General features: G+C 41.8%; 1 protein-coding gene across 4 annotated transcripts in view; it reads right to left on the reverse strand.

The window, feature by feature from the left end:
• Window positions 1-7,722: 7,722 nt before the first annotated feature.
• LOC131458309 (cell adhesion molecule DSCAML1-like) overlaps window positions 7,723-17,078 on the reverse strand; it is a 50,550-nt gene continuing 41,194 nt past the window's right edge. For 2 of the 4 annotated variants that reach the window (XM_058627313.1, XM_058627314.1), the window contains exons 21-33: window positions 16,572-16,725; window positions 15,229-15,346; window positions 14,975-15,138; window positions 14,780-14,878; window positions 14,379-14,567; window positions 13,980-14,267; window positions 13,733-13,888; window positions 13,601-13,631; window positions 13,384-13,502; window positions 13,141-13,293; window positions 12,782-12,982; window positions 11,914-12,225; window positions 7,723-11,242 (exon numbers count right to left, since the gene is read on the reverse strand). In XM_058627313.1, the coding sequence (XP_058483296.1) occupies window positions 10,812-11,242; window positions 11,914-12,225; window positions 12,782-12,982; window positions 13,141-13,293; window positions 13,384-13,502; window positions 13,601-13,631; window positions 13,733-13,888; window positions 13,980-14,267; window positions 14,379-14,567; window positions 14,780-14,878; window positions 14,975-15,138; window positions 15,229-15,346; window positions 16,572-16,725 (2,415 nt within the window). In that variant the 3' untranslated portion in view covers window positions 7,723-10,811. Of the gene's footprint in view, window positions 11,243-11,913; window positions 12,226-12,781; window positions 12,983-13,140; window positions 13,294-13,383; window positions 13,503-13,600; window positions 13,632-13,732; window positions 13,889-13,979; window positions 14,268-14,378; window positions 14,568-14,779; window positions 14,879-14,974; window positions 15,139-15,228; window positions 15,347-16,571; window positions 16,741-17,078 lie in introns of all 4 variants that reach the window. The other 2 variants (XM_058627312.1, XM_058627311.1) reach the window with 1 other exon arrangement.

Here is a 17,078-nt window from a genome sequence, read left to right on the forward strand (position 1 = left end):
CTCCGCTCTCATGTGGTGATTGTGTTGTCTCACTGATTCTGTTTGAGAGGAACCTAAAGCTGTCAAATTTGATCCTCCAAATAATGTGTGTCGTTGATATAAGCGAAGTGAAGTTATTTCTTTGTGCAGCAGTAGAGTACGTTTTAAAACCTCAGCAAAGTATGAATATACACTCACTGGCCACTTACTTGAAGACACATGTAACTCTTGGCTGTAACAAGTGTTTATTTGAGATACTGTTGCCTTTCTGTCATTCTGAGCCAAGTCTGGTCATCAACAAAGAATTTTCACCATGAGAACAAACACTCAGTGGACATTTTCTATTTTTTGGTCCATCCCAAGATGAGAATCCATCATTAACAGTTCAAAGTTGGGTACTGTATGTCCACTGTACAAGTCATGGTACGTAAATGTGACTAATATTTCACATGTGTGTTCATTGTAAAAGACTCATCTATACTTATAGGTATCGATGAAGCATCCCATAATAATCAAGCTGTAGAAATAACAAAGGAGGCATCTGCAGTAGTGAGTGGAAGATTTAGTATGTAGGCAGGTGACTCTGAAAATCATCAATTATTCACAAGTAGTCCGTCATGACTGGCTGCACTCTTTTGCTGGAATAATATCCTTACAGTATCTGTTAACCTTTGCACAGAACGTTGGGCATTATAATGTTATGGCACCATCTTGTGGTTGTATAGATGTACAGAGCTTTGTTTTTGCTGCGTTGTACCTCTGTAGCTCAACTTTGGGTCATCCATCTTATGTCTGAGGCCAATCTTGTTTTAAGACCCCCAAGTGACTCTTCTCAAAATTCCACTTCAGAATTCTCAAAATTCTGACCTGGACGAGAAAGTTAAGTACGCCAAGTAAGTCAGGGAATCATCATCAGCATGAATGGCTCACACTGTCAGAAGGAGTCTTGCAGCTTGGAATCAACTGAACTTCCTCCAACTTTAGATCTTCAGACCAACATAAGAATTTAAAAATACCAGCAACGTGTTGTTCTGCAGGTCAGTAAGAATAGCTCGTGCTGGAAGAATAAGACTTGTACCTCAAAGGTAATGAGTTCGAGTCTTATGGTGAACTGTTTGAGTGTGACGTTCAAAGTAAACAGTCAAAAGCTCTAAGAGAACATGAAGAAGAGAAGTTGCAGGTAGCTCAGTGGACAAGAATGCTGCTTTGAAGTCCAGAGGTCATAGGTTCACTTTTTGTGAGGACCAGGAAATTTTAAAGGTTAACATCCAAAGTGAAAATTGAAAGGGGACCGAAAGCCCTAATTGTAGTAGGATTTGGTGGTGCAGTGGTTTTGTTCACAACCAGAGGAATGTGTGAGTTACAAGGTGACCGGTTCGATTCCACAGCCTTGCAGGTTCCATTCTGCAGCCTTGCAGGGGTGGGGCAGGTTGCAAGAGGTGAGGTTGGAGCAGGGGTGAGGTTGGAGCAGGAGCAGGGGCAGGGCAGGTGGTGAGGTGAGGTGGAGAAGGGGCAGGGCAGAGAGTGAGGACAGAGGGGTGAAGAAGGGCAGGGAGTGTGAAGAAGGGCAGGGGGTGAGGAGTGGAAGGGGTCAAAGGTCAAATACTTTATATTACACTGTGCAGCAAAAGGTAACCACATTAAGACACTTAGGTGGTGGTGGCCTTCGGCCACCACCACCAACTGTCTTAATGTGGATTTAAGACAGTTGTCCTGGGGGTGGGGGCCTTCGGCCCCCACCACACAGCCTACTGTTTTGCTTGCTGGACTCTACGGGTGTGGCCACGACACCCTGTGCGACTCAGCCAGATGCAAGGTGACACATGCTGACCACGGGGGGGTACGACGCACTCGGGGGTGGTACGACGCACTCCGGGCTGGTCACCTGGTGTGCTGCCTGGTAGAGTACAAGATGCTTGACCAGGGGGTACGACGCACTCGGGGTTGGTCACCTGGTGTGCTGTGTGGTTGTGTCAGTCAGCAAGAGGTTAGGTTCTGTTCCAGTGAACAACTGCAGGGTTGGGAAGTGAACCTGCCACCTCACTGTTGAGACACAACCTTTGTGGTTTGGAACAAAGCCACCTCGCCACTAAAGCCGCCTTCGTCTAAGATTGTTGTCTGCTTATAATCTTGAGTTTGGATGTAGACATTCAAAAGCACCTGCTCCTCACAAGAACTGAACTTATGACTTCAGGACTTCAAAGCAGCGTTCTTGTCCACTGAGCGACCTGCTCTTCACAGTTCATCAGTTTCTCTTAGAGCATTTGACTGTTTACTTTGAACACTGAACTCAAACACTTGAGTTGATCATAAGATTTGAACCAAGAACCTCAGACATACAAGTCCAGTTCTTCCAGCAGGAGCTACTCTTACTGAGTTGCAGAAGAATACGTTGCTGGTATTTTTTTGAAAGTAGTGCAGAAGTTCAGTTGACAGTAAGAGTCAAACTCACAACCAGATACAAGACATCTTCTGATGGACTGAGCTATTTGTGCTGATGACCTTAAAGGGAATTTCTTGGGGTTTCTTATGTTTCTCATCCATTATTATTTTAAATCTGGCAGTTGACTGCAGGGTTGTCCCAGTCCAGCAGTCGACAGGTTCTGGTCCACAACCACAGGACTGCTCTGAACATTAATTATTCAGGAGGTTTTGACTGGTAGTATTGAAAATAGGATTATAAAATGTGGTCGTCATCTCTGCCTCTGTCTCAGACTCAGACTCTGACACATGATCAGGTGACATACTAAACTATGACTTTTTTTAAATGATTTTGGATGACATACTATACTACGAGTATATACCACACTATACCACACGGTGGTATAGTGGTTAGCACCCTTGCCTTGCAGCGAGAAGACCCGGGTACGATCCCAGTAGGAACAAGGGCCTTTCTGCATGGAGTTTGCATGTTCTCCCCGTGTGTGTGTGTGTGTGTGTTTTCTTCGGGTTCTCCGGCTTCCTCCCACAGTCCAAAAACATGCAATGTGGGGATTAGGTAAATTGGACACTCAAAATTGACCATAGGAGTGAGTGTGAGAGTGAATGGTTGTTTGTCTCTATCTGTGTGTGGCCCTGCGATGGACTGGCGAACTGTCCAGGGTGTATCCCGCCTATCGCCCGATGTAGCTGAGATTGGCACAGCGACCCTCTGGTGGAGGATAAAGCGGTAGATGATGACTGACTGTGAGAGTGAACGGTTGTTTGTCTCTAAAGTGGTAGATGCTGACTGACTATACTATGACTTTTTTAGGTGATTTTAGACGACATACTATATTATGATTTTTTTTTTTTTAGTTTATATTTGGACATTTTTGACACAAACATAATCCTGTGCTGCTACATGTAAATAATTGTTTATCTATTTTAAACAAATTCAACTCAACTCACTAAGTGCTTATACTGTGATTGTCCATCTTTGGTGACGCTAAGGTGCGTAAGTGAAATATCATTAAGAAAAGAAAAGTTAGTGTTGAACCAATTCACTTTTATGTCCAAGTGTGAAATGCACTCCATTCTCTACAGTAACAGTCTGATGACAGTAAACAACTGTGACTTTTTACACACAACCTTTGAGATGAATCATCTATGTTTATACTTTTAAGATAAGAACTACAAGTGGATCCTTTCGGCAGCTTGATGAAGGGGAAACGTTCGTCCAGCAGGTGGCAGCATTTCAATGAGAACATGAACATTGATTCATTTCAGATGGAGCTGCTCCTGCACAAAGCCACACTCATGTGAAGGCCATGGTATACTTTCCGTGACTTGGTACATTCCACTGTTCCCCTCTGTGTCGATATATTTTAAATGTTCCACTTTGTGTTTATCAGTCGGAGCTTCTTCTTCCACATGGAGACAGAAGCAGGACGAGGACAGTGGAGACAAACATGTGGTCACTGCTGCCTAAATGGTCCACACATTTCTTAGATGTTCTGTTGACGCTCTGTTCACACCTTCTGTTAACATCCGCGTGATCCGATCACAGGTGTTCAGATTACACCTGCTAATGCTAATGTGACGTCACTGCTCCACCTTTCATTTCATTTCTCTTCACATACAAATGATGTTGTTTTCTGATGGTTACAGAAAGACAAAGAATCCAGGAAATGTTAATGTTATTATTTTCTCCAGTAATTGAATATTTGTTTGAATGTTGATTTGTTTGAAAAATGTTGATCAGTGTTTCTCAAACCTGGAAATGATAATTCTCAAATGTCTTTTTTTTTTTTATCCACAAACCAAAAAATATTCAGTTTTTATTAGTTCTTCGTTACAATAATAATAATAATAATAATAATAAGCCCATATATCAGAGTGCAGTCATTAGTCATATCGCCAGACATCGCACATATCCCATAAAACTTTTCAAAGCCAATATCTGCCCATAACGATAATATCGTGCATCCCGACACATTTCCATGTCAGGTGTAATCTAACAACAAACTATTGTTTTTTAAAGAATTAAATGTTAAATCAAACATTTTCTGTTTTCTTCCATAAAAACAAAGAAATCGTTCAAACTCAGTCATTTTTGCTTTGTGGACAAAAACAGCACATTTGACAACATCATCATTTCCACCTTTAAAAAACACTCATCAACATTTTAGCACATTTTATGTCACCTGTGATTTCATCACCTCACACGGACGTTAACAGCACTTGTCAACAGAGCCTCTGTTTAATGTGTTCACACATAAATACACCATTAAATAAGACTGAAAAACACCAAGAGCTTATTCCAACTATCAAAAGGGTTCGTGGCGAGGTGGATTTGTCCACAACCGCAAGGTTGTGCCAGTCCGGCTGTGGCTGGTTCAAATCCACCCCGCTCCAAATACCTGGCACCGGGGCCAAACTACGCACGCTCTCGCTGCAATTGTAGTAGTGGGGGGTTAGGGCTGGACTGTGCTCCCCAAGCTCCCCACACAGATAAAACAGGGAGTTATACCATTTTATTTCACTTTTTTCCCAAAGAAAACCCGAAAAAAGCCATAAAAACACAAAAAAATTGACAGGGGTCCACTCTCTGGACAGCTGACCACACAGTCAGGGTACCCGTGTCCAGTAACTGATGCTTAAAAATGATCAGCACATGAATTAGACTTCTGTGTGATGAATGTGTGCACATGATTTTTCCATTGTTAACAGGTGAAAACTATGGAGGAGTGAAAGTGGCAGAATTCCATCAATAAATACACCACTAAATAATCACTCAAATATGTCATTCATTCAAATCAGAATGAAATACATAAATGTCTTATTAGATGTGGCATCCATTTATTAAAAAAACAATTCATTTGATGTAAAAAAAAAAGAAGCCATATAGAGTTACTTGACTATTTAATGAATTGTTTCATGGTCTTGTGTTGCAGTGCATGATGAATTGATTTGATGCTTCAAAGTCGCCCATCAGCATCAAATCAATTCATGATGCACTGCAACACAGGACCATGAAATCATTCAATAAATAGTCAAGTCATTTTATATGTTTTTTCCAAATGCATTGGTATTTTAATGAATGAATGGCACATTTAATAAGACGTGTATGTATTTATTTCCAATTGTAATGAATGAACGACACATGAGTCATTATTTAATGGTGTATTTAATGATGGAATTCTGCCACTTTCACTCCTCCATAGTTTTCACCTGTTAACAATGGAAAAATCATGTGCACACATTAAACAGAGGCTCTGTTGACAAGTGCTGTTAACACCCTCGTTTGTTGAGAGCACGTTGACACGTTTTGCACGATATTATCGGTTTGAAAAGTTTTATGGGATATGGGCGAAGACGGCGAGATGTGCCGATATGACTAATGACTACAATAGCAGAGTGAAAAAGCTTTTACCTCCTTGACTTGCATGCTAGTGCCCCCTACAGCAATTTTTGTTAATGTTTATTTATTTTGCACATTAAAGATATTTAATATCCACGTCTGCTGCGACATAAGTATGAAAAATAATCTTTTCTTAAGACTTAATGAAAGACATAGGAAAGATATATGCAAAAGGAAAGACATATATATTGGCATTGATATCGGCCCAAGCACTCTGATATATGGGCATATTGGATAAGGGCAAAAAGTCCAATATGGTGCATCGCTAAATATGCATATTTTCTGTAATGGGATAGCACATAACCACAGGTGTAAATGAGCCCCAACTTCTTTTGTGGATTAGCATTAAAAAAATGACTAAATAAATGAACATTTCAGTCCACTAGATGGTGCCACTTTCACTAGCGTTGTTGTGTCAGAGTATCACAATATGTGATTTTGCTAATATCGTGATAAATCCCATCATTGTGTCTCTGATGATTTTTAAAATAAATAAATAAAACAAGTAGGGATGCAACTAATACTGCATTATTAAATGATTACAAAATTAATTGTCAAATACTTTAATAATCGACTCATTGTTTGTCAAAAAGACATTTGAGAATGATCATTTCCAGGTTTGAGAAACGCTGATCAACATTTTTCAAACTTTTTCTGGACCAAACAAATACTCGATTAATGGAGAAAACAATAACATTAACCCTTCCTGGATTCTTTGTCTTTCTGTAACAAACAGAAAACAACATCATTTGTATGTGAAGCGAAATGAAATGAAAGGTGTGTGTGTGTTTACATGTGGAGCAGTGACGTCACATTAGCAGCAGTCGCAGGTGTAAACTGAACACCTGTGATCGGATCACGCAGGTCGGATGTAAACAGCAGGTGTGAACAGAGCGTCAACAGAACATCTAAGAAATGTGTGGATCATTTTTAAGCAACAGTTACCATGTTTGTCCCCGCTGCTCCTCGTCCTCCTCCTCGGTGTCTCCTCCTGCTCCTGCTGGCCCCGCGTGCGTTTGTGTGGAAGGTCCGACTGGCAAACAGGAAGTGGATGATTCCAATTAGATTTATTGAGGGGCGCGGACCGCACCAAGCCAGGAGGAGTCCACTTTTCCTTCATTTCATTGTGTTTTCTGCTTTGGTCGTTGTGTTTTGCTTGTTTGTTGTTTGTTGGTGTTTTCTTCCTATTTGTGGTGGTGAGTTGCACTGTAGAAAATGTCTCCGTGGAACACTCCATAATGAATAAACAAATGTAATTGAACTAGTAATAAATAAATGGCAAAAACCAACCGATAGTAAATACAGTAAGCTGAAAAGTATAATGACGTAATTAAAGGTCAAAATTATCAATTTAATGGTTTCTTTAATTGACCGTGGCTATTAGTTTATATGTGTTCATAAGTGTGAACAATAACAAGGTGTGAAAAGTAGATTTATATCTGCACATACTGCAGGTCTCAGTGCATCGCCATTCACCACCAAACAGGAAGTGCCAATCTGCTCCAAACTTTAGATGCCATACAAGATATCTGTTCAGAAACTGTCAGCGCCACCTGCTGGCAGTACGGCGGCTGCGAGTGTCTGAGCAACAAAACTTGCAGTATTCCACAAAGCCTCGATATACTCTCTAACTTCAAATGTGGAGTCTCATTGTGGCGTTATGTAGAATATAAAACACTTAAATGTTTTTTCATGACTTACTTGAAGACAACAGTTTATAAATCAAAATTGGAGCCATTCACTTCCTGTTGATCCGCTAATTGATTGATCAATTAATCCTTTTCAGTTCCATCTGTGTGACTGACGAATGAATGAATAAAAGTAACATTGATTGTAACCTCTGATTGTTTGCAAACAAACCTGAAAAGAAAAACATGAAAAGCCCGGAAAATGACAGAAGCCATGGCGTATGAAAGATAGCTTTATTGCACAAGGTGTTAGAATGATCTTTTTAGTTTTTGCTTTCTTTTCATAGAAAATGTACCTTTAAACACAAGCAATTGCTATAACAAGCAACTCAAACAAATGTTTGGGATACCCTCAACATTTTTTTTAATCTTTTGATTTTCATAAATTTTTTCTCTCGATTTTTCCCTTTTAGCAAGCATGCAATGTTTTTTTTAGAGGATGAACAAAATACAAAATAATGATAATAAAAAAAGTTAATAGGACAAATGACAACATCAAAAGACCTTTAAAAAAAAAGAATAAAAATTCAACAAATTAGTATCAAAAACAAAGGGAAAGTAAAATGTTTTTGTTTGCCCATTTCAGAAGTAAAATATTGAATTTTTGATACTATTTCAATTTTGAAATTGGGGCATTCAACCCTGATGTGTCCCCTGATTTATTCTGACGAAAATAGCTCTTCATACAAAACTGTGTTTTATGTACAAGACTTAATCTATAAACAACACTGACAAAGGTATGTTGATGGATCCAGTATGTTTAGGGTGGTGAATTTTTTACTTTAATTTATCTCAACAGGGGAAATGGACGGGAGAATGAATGCTTCAGGTTTACAGACCAACTCCAGTCCAGTATATACACAATACAAGAGTAGTTTGTGTGACCAAAAGAGCTACAAGTCCCTGATTTCACTTGGCTGAACTGGTTTTTTAGTCACAGGCCACAAACTGTAGTGTTGTTTGACCTCTGGATTCAATTTCTGTTTTGTTTTTTTCTGACAAAAATCCCAAACAAATTCAAACAAGTATTATAAATCAAAAATAAAAAAAGACCAAAAAAAATGACCACCTCCCCTGAACAAACAAACAAACAAAAATCAAATTGACAAATAAAGATAAACCACAAAAAAAACCTGCTATCGTGGCAATGTTTTGAAAAGACATGCCAGAAGCTCCTTCAGTGCAAAATGGAGGGGTGGAAATAAAATGGGACACTGTATACAGTACTTCAAACAGGGAAACAACAAAGATATCAATTGAGTGAACACTATATAATTTCTTAAAACTGAACTCCCTGACATACAGTATAACATCTTTCATTATATTCTTTTTCATTCACATCATGACTGGGATTCCTTCAGCAAGTTGTCGTCCTGTCTTTGAAGAGCTGAGCGGCACTGCGGCAGACTGACAAGTTAGGATACATGGGGGCACCTTAAGGAGGGAGGGGACGGTAGGGCCCCCCCCCCCAGAGAGTATTATTGTGATTACTGTTATTATCATTAGTGTTCTGGAGGGAGAGAGAGAAAGACAGGTAGACTGTGTGCTCCCCTTTCTTGGCACGTTATTGTAACTGGCTACTGTATGAGGCTCTGGGAGAAATAGAACCTGCACAGACCTGATTAACATTTGTCCTGAATCTGTTATGTGTCCACATGATGTACTTTTCGAATGGTCCAAATATAATTCCGTGTCTCTTTTCGTCCACTTTCTCGTAATCACACCCAAATTAAGAGCGGGCAAGTCTGTACAGTCAGACGTGTGAAACACATGACTCTGTTATTGGCTGACAGACATGACGACAGTAACCAGATACATCATGTGGTCGCAGGGTTCTTTTTAATGACAGGACAGATGTTAGTACCAGGTCTGAACGAGGGCCACTCATAGCTTCCTGCATGGAGACGACAATAAAGCTACTCGTCAGCAAATCTGTAAACGTTGAGTTGTAAAATGTAACATGAAGGGGTTTGTAGAGGGGTGCCCCTGAACGTGATTTCTTTATTTTTGTATCGTAACTTGTGTCTCCAGCCTTTGCAGCAACACTCCTCCCAATAAACATCTGCATTTGGTGATTCTCCGTAATACTGATTTTGGTTTCTGAATGTACACGTATTAACTCATCTGAGTCGCAACTGGCTAGCTAGAGTCAAACAGCATTTGTCCTTTTCTGCCATGATTGTTACCATCGTACACACACACACACACACACACACAGTGAAATAGGCGTTGCGAGTCAGTGAGTTAAAATCTTTCCAACCAGTCAGTGTTTCCTGTTTCAGGACCTTAAACTAAACCTAAGTCGCCTATCATGCTTTTCTCATCTCAACAGGAGCAAAAACACTCTTCTCTTAGTCAGTCTACATACAGTAATGTGCAGAAAATCCCATATATATACTAAACTTTGTTCTGTCTTTAGTCAAATCTTTTTTTTTAAATTTCTCTTCTTTAAATTCCATGATTGAGCGATTGTCTCGTTCTTAAATTTGACATTAACATTTAATTTTTGTATGCACCACCACACACATATGTTGTGGCACATATACAATTTATACTTTGTCATAATTTAACGTAAATGTCAATAATATACCTACATACAAATATATATGTAAATTCTTTATATCACCAAATATTCTCTATTTGTAATGTGAGCGTTCATGGCTGGTTCATTTGGGTTTAAAACGTTATACACTTTTCAGCTGGAGAGATTCTGTCACATTAATGTGAGAGAAGTCTTTTTTTCTTTCTTTTCCTGGATGTGAACCTGAATCATTTCTTTTGGAATCGAATTTGTCAGTTGGGACTTTTTAAGAGACACACAGAGGGTGAAAGATACAGTAAGAATTAGGGAACTTAACTGGACATCCTGCAAATTGACAGTAATACTCAAACTATGGAGGACAGCATGTGTGTGTGAGAGAGACGGGATGGCCACACAGCTTCATACTGGCTATTGTAGTCTTCATCGTCATAAACACAGAGCTTTTAAGCTCCTTGGTAAGAGTCAATATTTCCAAATGACCACAGAATCGCTACGTGCTGTGCAACTCCCGTGAATACTGAGCGGAGCTGAGCACCAGCCGACCGGAACCGTTAGTTGGAGTTAGTAGTTCTTTTTGCAGAGTCCCACAGAGGTGAACATGAAAAGTAGGGTTAGCTAGGTCTCTGTCTGGAAGAGAACTGATCCCGAGGAGAATTAGTCAAGATGCTGGGCAGTTCACCATTAGTTGGGTGTAAAGAAAGATGGTCGCGGGACCTTTCCGGCCCAGACTGAAGAGAGCGAGTCTGTGCAAGAGAAGGGACTACACCAGTGTGTATGACTTCGAGTAGGCCCCCACACTCTGTTTCTGCAGTCTCCCCAGTGCAGAGGAGCTGCTCTCGAGCAGCGAGTCTCTGGAGCCCCCCTTGTTAATGTTGGCGGGGTTGCTGCCCGTGCTGGAAGTGGAAGCTGTCGCTGCAGCGTTGGAGCTGGGCATGGTGAGAGTTCTTTGAGGCAAGGTGGCGGTGCCCAAGCTTGAGCCCAGGCTACTTGGCCCAGAGTGGCCCAGCGTAAGAGCCTGCTGCTTGGTAGGGTCTAGAGTTTTGTGACGGCCCTGGGTGTGATACGCTCGCTGCGTAAGGCTGCGGATTGAGGCTTCCCGTGGTGGCACAGCCGGGCATGGGTCATGCAGCTCCCCTTGCTTGCGGAAGAATGGGTCTGTCTTCATGTAGAGGGGTAGGTTGCAGAATTCACCTGAGAAATACATGAAAGGAGTCAAGAAATGTTCCATACTTTTTGGTCATTATTAAAAGCTGTAAGGCAGTTTTGGGTTTCAATCCATAAAAGAATTTAAAATGAAATTGTATCACTGCCTGTGTGTGGTCCATAACTGACTTTCATATCAAATAATGTCAAATAACAGCATTATAAAAATATATTTTTGCTGATTTTCAAATTAAAATGGGAAACTAAACAGATACTTCAAAAAAATTAAAATCCCCTTTCTCAATAAAATAACACATGGACTGAATCTTAAACCAAATACAATCTCAATAGATTTCTAATCTTTGCTTTTTGAGGAATAATACAAATGCTCAAACTTTCAAACTGTGGCAAATGGGTCTGGGTCCAAATCCAGACCATAGACCACCTATTAATGACTTTAAGCCATTTTTCTGGGAGGCTGACTCTCTCCTAACACTTAAATTCCAAAACCCAATTTACTTATGCTCTATTATTCTATTGCATATTATTTGACTCATTGTCTGGAATATTTTTTTTTACGTTTTTGTTCATGTTGTTTTCCGTAAGTGTCCTGAAAGGCTCCCATAAATGAAATAATAAACACGTGCCACATATGGACCTATACCAAATGTGCATTTATGTGTCTAATCAAGAAAAAAAAAATCATCTTTCATACTTACTTTTGTTCGCGCGGTGGGGAATGGGCACGGCCACGTTTTTACCGCGGTCATAGTCCTGTGGCTTGGGCGGTGAGGCTGTGAAGCGGCAGATGCCCGGTTCAGACGGCGTGCTGAGGGAGGTCATGCTGTCTGCTGGGTCGTTGGTACCTGTGGTCATCTGGTCAGACGAGCTGTCAGAGATGAAACACTCTGTGATGGTGAACTTGGCGTGCTGCAGGTGCTCCTCCAGTTTGGCGTGTTCGTAGGCCCTTGCCAGCTCCTCATAGGTGGAGGAGGCGCTCTCCGTCGACACCATGCTGTTGCGACCCTTATCTGGAAAAACAAGTAACAGGAAAGTGTGTATCACATCAGAACTAAGGATGTTTCCATGCCACTTTTGCCTTTCTCCCCCCCTGTTCTCCCTCTGCAGGTACCCAAATCCAGTTGTGAGGCTATTAATATTATATTATTTTGTCTTTCTTTCTCTTCTCTTCTTCCTATAATATGTAAAATACCTCAAAATAATGTATGTTGTGATTTGACACTGTACACAATTGATTTGATTGGACTTTTTCCACGTCTGACACTGACATCATCTTCCTGAAGAGCGATGGCAAATACGGCAAATATGAAAGGAGGAAAATAATATAAAAAGTGCAGGATCAACGCATTAACTTATTATTATTATAAAAAATATATTATTTTTGGTCGTTTGTTATTTTGGAATCAGTGATAAATGCGAAGGAACTACATGTCAGGATCGGTTTCTTCAAAAACACTATTTTTTTTTAGATTTTGAAACATTTTAAATTTCCTTTGGTTTGCAGTTAGTGCATATGGAGCACACGTGATTTAGTTGTGGCAGTTGTCGTGTCTCGCTTTGACCCACCTGTGTCTTGGGAGAGGCTGGCACTGTAGCTGTCACTCTCAGTGGCAGTGATGCCGTGAGAGCCCATCGTTCGCCAGTCTGAGGTCAGAGTTCGTGCCGAGGCTGTCGACTGGCTCACACTGGGTCGGCTCAGTGTCCACTGACTGGAGTATCTGTTCCTGGAGCTGTGAGCTGATTTTATACTCTTCCTGGACACAGGGTCTAAGGGAGAGAAAGAGAGAGAGAAAGAGAGGTCAGAAAGATGAGAGACCAAAAGCTTCACCTGCGCCGTCTTTTTCACATCTTGTCACTTCTAAAATCTAGACCAAATAACCTGCCTTTTGTGGCCTTTAGTGGGAAAAGACTTTAAAAGAACTCACTCGTGCCTGGGCGGATGTCAGACATGTCAATCAAAGGCCCTGAATTCTGGATGAGGGCTTGGTGATGCAGAGACACGCCTGTGCAGAAGTTCTGTGGATTGACTGACTGGCTAAACTCAGTGTCTGTCACTGGGACCGCTGCCTTGTCCTCCCCTGTTCCAGGGCAAAAGAAGAGGAAACACAATCATTCAGTATAAGATAATAAAAAAGTTGCGTCTTGTTTGTCCATGTGGTGTCACGTGCCTATCTGCTTGATGCCTTCCTTGTCCTCAATGAGCAGCTGAACGCGCGGGATGTCGATGTGGAGCCTCGGTCCTTGAGGAGGGCCCTTCACAGGTGTGTCTATGCTGCGGTTGTTTTTGCTGCACAAACACAAACACAGATGAGGAAATGACACCGTTTTCTATATGGTTTTTATAGACGGTTGCATATTTATGCCCATAAAAAAACAGGCTCTTACCTGATAAGCATCTCAGCCAGGCTCTTGGCATCTAGGAGACAATATCTCAATTAGATTTTGACTGGCTGTGAAGATAAACCTCTCAACTTGTTACTTTCAACACACAATAACAGAGACCTTTCTTGCGCTCACCCCTTAGACGCTTGAGCCTCTTCTCCTTGCGTTTCTTGCGGATGATGAAGAGCAAGGCAACGCCCAGAGTGACCAGGATGACGGGAGAGCCGATGGAGAACAGCTTCTTTACATCGTCGCCTTCGCCGCGGGCTGATTTGATGGGTGGTATTGTGCCTGTGGAGAGGAAGAAGGTGCACATCACATCACTATCATAATTCCTAGGCCTTTTCAAACTGGAAGATTCTGTGTTATATGACACACTTACTGCCGTCATAGTCTGTAGTGGCAAACTGGGAGGTCTGGTTTCCACACCCTGCACTGTTGCAGGCCTTCATTTTGAGCTCGTACCAGGTGGCCTCCCGCAGCTCGCTGAGGAACAGCTGAGTGGTGGTGTTGGCCTTCAGGGTCTGCCAGGCCCAGGTTCCTTTGGGTCGGAAGTCCAGCATCAGGTCAGTAATGGGGCAGCCGCCACTGGTCCAGCCCTGCAGGTTGAGTCCTGCATGAGTGGAGTTGATGTGGGTGAGCAACGGCTGGTCTTTGTTGAACACGGGTTCTGTAGAGAGGACAAACAGGAGGTTAAACAGAGCAGCAGTGAAACATGTATGGATTTTATTTGGGATTTTATTCTGGTTTTATCATTTCCTTCCAGTCTGTCTCCACTCACCTCTTCCATGGGTTTTGGCCTCAATGATCTCACTGATGCGGCCCGAGCCCACGCTGTTCTTGGCTGCCAACTTGACCTTGTACCACGTTCCACAGCGGAGATTATCCAATCTGAAGGAGCGCTCGCTGGAGCTGATGAACACGTCCCTCCACTCTTCTGTGTTGTCCACAGAATACTGCAGCACAAATCCTGCAGTCGCACAGCACAAACTCACAGTCATAACCCCGAGTACTGTGGATGATGTTTGCCTGCTGCTACATCTGTCAAACACCAGGGGGCGACAACTACCTTCAAACAGCTCTGGGTGGTCTCACTCGAGCCCAGAAGCATGAAGTTTGTCGTTTACACCGTTTTTACGCAACATTTAATAGCAAGAAGGTGAAGTGTAGTCGGGAGCAAACCTCGGATGGAGCTTCCTCCGTTGTCCCCAGGAATCCAAGCCAGCGTGATGGAGGAGGTGGAGGTGGTGGAGACGGTCAGACGAGGCTGGTCGGGAGGAACTGGTGTAAATGCACAAAATGACAGAGACTCACAACAGAGCACATATATCACACACCAGTCTGTTCCACTCAAATACACGTCTCCTCTTATCTTACCTTGCACTACGAGGTTGACGATGATGGTGTCGAATCCCAGTGTGTTCGTGGCCGTGCAGGTGTAATACCCAGAATCCTCTGCTTTGACCGAACGCAGCACCAGCGTTCCATTGGATAAGATCTGCCGCTGATTGTCAGCTGTCACCGGAATGGCAGAGTCCTCACTGGACAAAGCACACGCAGGTGATAGATGTTAACATCATGAGGAGCAGATCATAACGGCAACATACACATGATATATGATGAACTCTGACCTGTCTTTGGTCCATTTAATTGTGGGGGCGGGCTCTCCCACGGAGCTGCAGGGCAGACGCACTTCTTTCATCCAAGGTGTGGTGACTGTGCCGCTGAAGGACAGGATCTTAGCTGGGACTGCTCACAAAAGACAAAAAGGGAAATTTTTTTTTTTTTACCTTCAGTTAAATACAAAAAAATTAAGTCAGAGAAATCTCTCCCAGCATACTCTAGGTTCAGGGTTCATGCACCTTTTTCTAAGTCAAATTCAAGCACATTTACATGCTTTTTTAGTATCATTTTCTGTTTTTTAATCCCACTAAAAAGAGATTGTATGATGCTACAAACAACCCAAATTGTGTTTATTAATAGTTATAGTCACACACGTAAGCAAGTTTTCATTAGACTCTCTTACTCCTTAGACTCTCCATCTGATCCAATAGCTATTTGTTATGAAAAGAAATACAGTGACTATTCCAGGGACCCTAACAAACCCTGGGAGTCTTTGCAGTTTGCTGAATGAACGTAACAATCATGATTATTAAGGATTAAGGAAGAACACACATCTAGAGAGGGACAACCATCCACTCTCACATTCACACCTGAGGTCAATTCAGAGGGTGCAATTAACCTAATCATCAAACTGCATGTTATTGGACTGTGGAAGGAGAGAGAGCCTATGTGCACACAGGAGAACACAGAAAGTAGACCCTTTTTTTTATGTATAATTCCACTAAATGTGTTTGGTTGCCGTACCTTCCTTTGTACATATATTTTTATTTCGTCATATGTGAACTTGTTTTTTTTTTTAAATCTCATTTGCATACTGGGGTTCAGAAATTAAATGCAGCCTGCGTTTAAAGTGAAAGCATTCAGCCCTTGCTTCTCCTACACAGCACAACAGTGTGTGTGTGTGTGTGTGTGTGTGTGTGTGACACCACATGAGCACATAGGCCAATTTGCCTGAAGGAAAAAGGCCTTTACTTACTGCTAAAGGCTGAAGGAGTAAAAAGCCTCCTCTGACCTCTTGTTCTCAGTCTATCTTCTCTCCATAGATCCTCCCCTCTATTGATTCTCACCTGCTACTTCTCTCCCCAAGGGTCATTTTACTGGATAGGCCCTGTTCATCACCACATAATTAACAACAGCGTTTCTGGCCACAAAGCCGCTACTCAATCAATACTATAGCTGTCAATCAATAGGAGAAAGAGCAGACACTGAGAGAGGGATGAAAGTGATCTACGCACAGGGCATCACGTTGCTGTTTTTTTTAATAGCCATCTTTACAGCACGCTCTCTCATAACCATTACAGAAAAAAACTCTTGTGATGCGCTACAGGCTCACACTACAGGCGTCACCCACCTTTCCCAGCAGGTTCCACTGTGACCTTTGAGCTGATGTTCCCACGGCCAGCAGTTGTTACGGCTGCAGCCCAGATGTGGTATTGTTTACCACGCGTGAGGTGTGTAATGCGGTAGAAGAGCATCTCGGGGTTGGCCTCGTACTCACTTGGCGCCTGGGGCAGAGGAAACTGGGATGAGTGACAGGGAAAAGCTCAGGTTTTTGCACGTGTATGGAAATTGAAAGATACAATTCATACAAGTTCTATGAGTGGCATCATGACAACAAAGGTTCCAACATCTTATTACATGTGAGACTAACACCATTACCAAAAGACTGCCTTTAGACTGCTGTGAGGATTAAGTTAAACAGACAATTCCATATATGCAACTTATGTCATGAAAGTTAAACATTTCTGCTGCTATGTTTGTATGTATTTTATACTAATAATAATAATGATGACATGTCAATATATCTGTCATTAATCTGGAAATCACAGTCAAAACTAAATGAAACAAAGTCCATACA

The sequence above is a fragment of the Solea solea genome, chromosome 4 (assembly GCF_958295425.1).
Source record: "Solea solea chromosome 4, fSolSol10.1, whole genome shotgun sequence".
Classification (NCBI taxonomy): Eukaryota; Metazoa; Chordata; class Actinopteri; order Pleuronectiformes; family Soleidae; genus Solea; species Solea solea.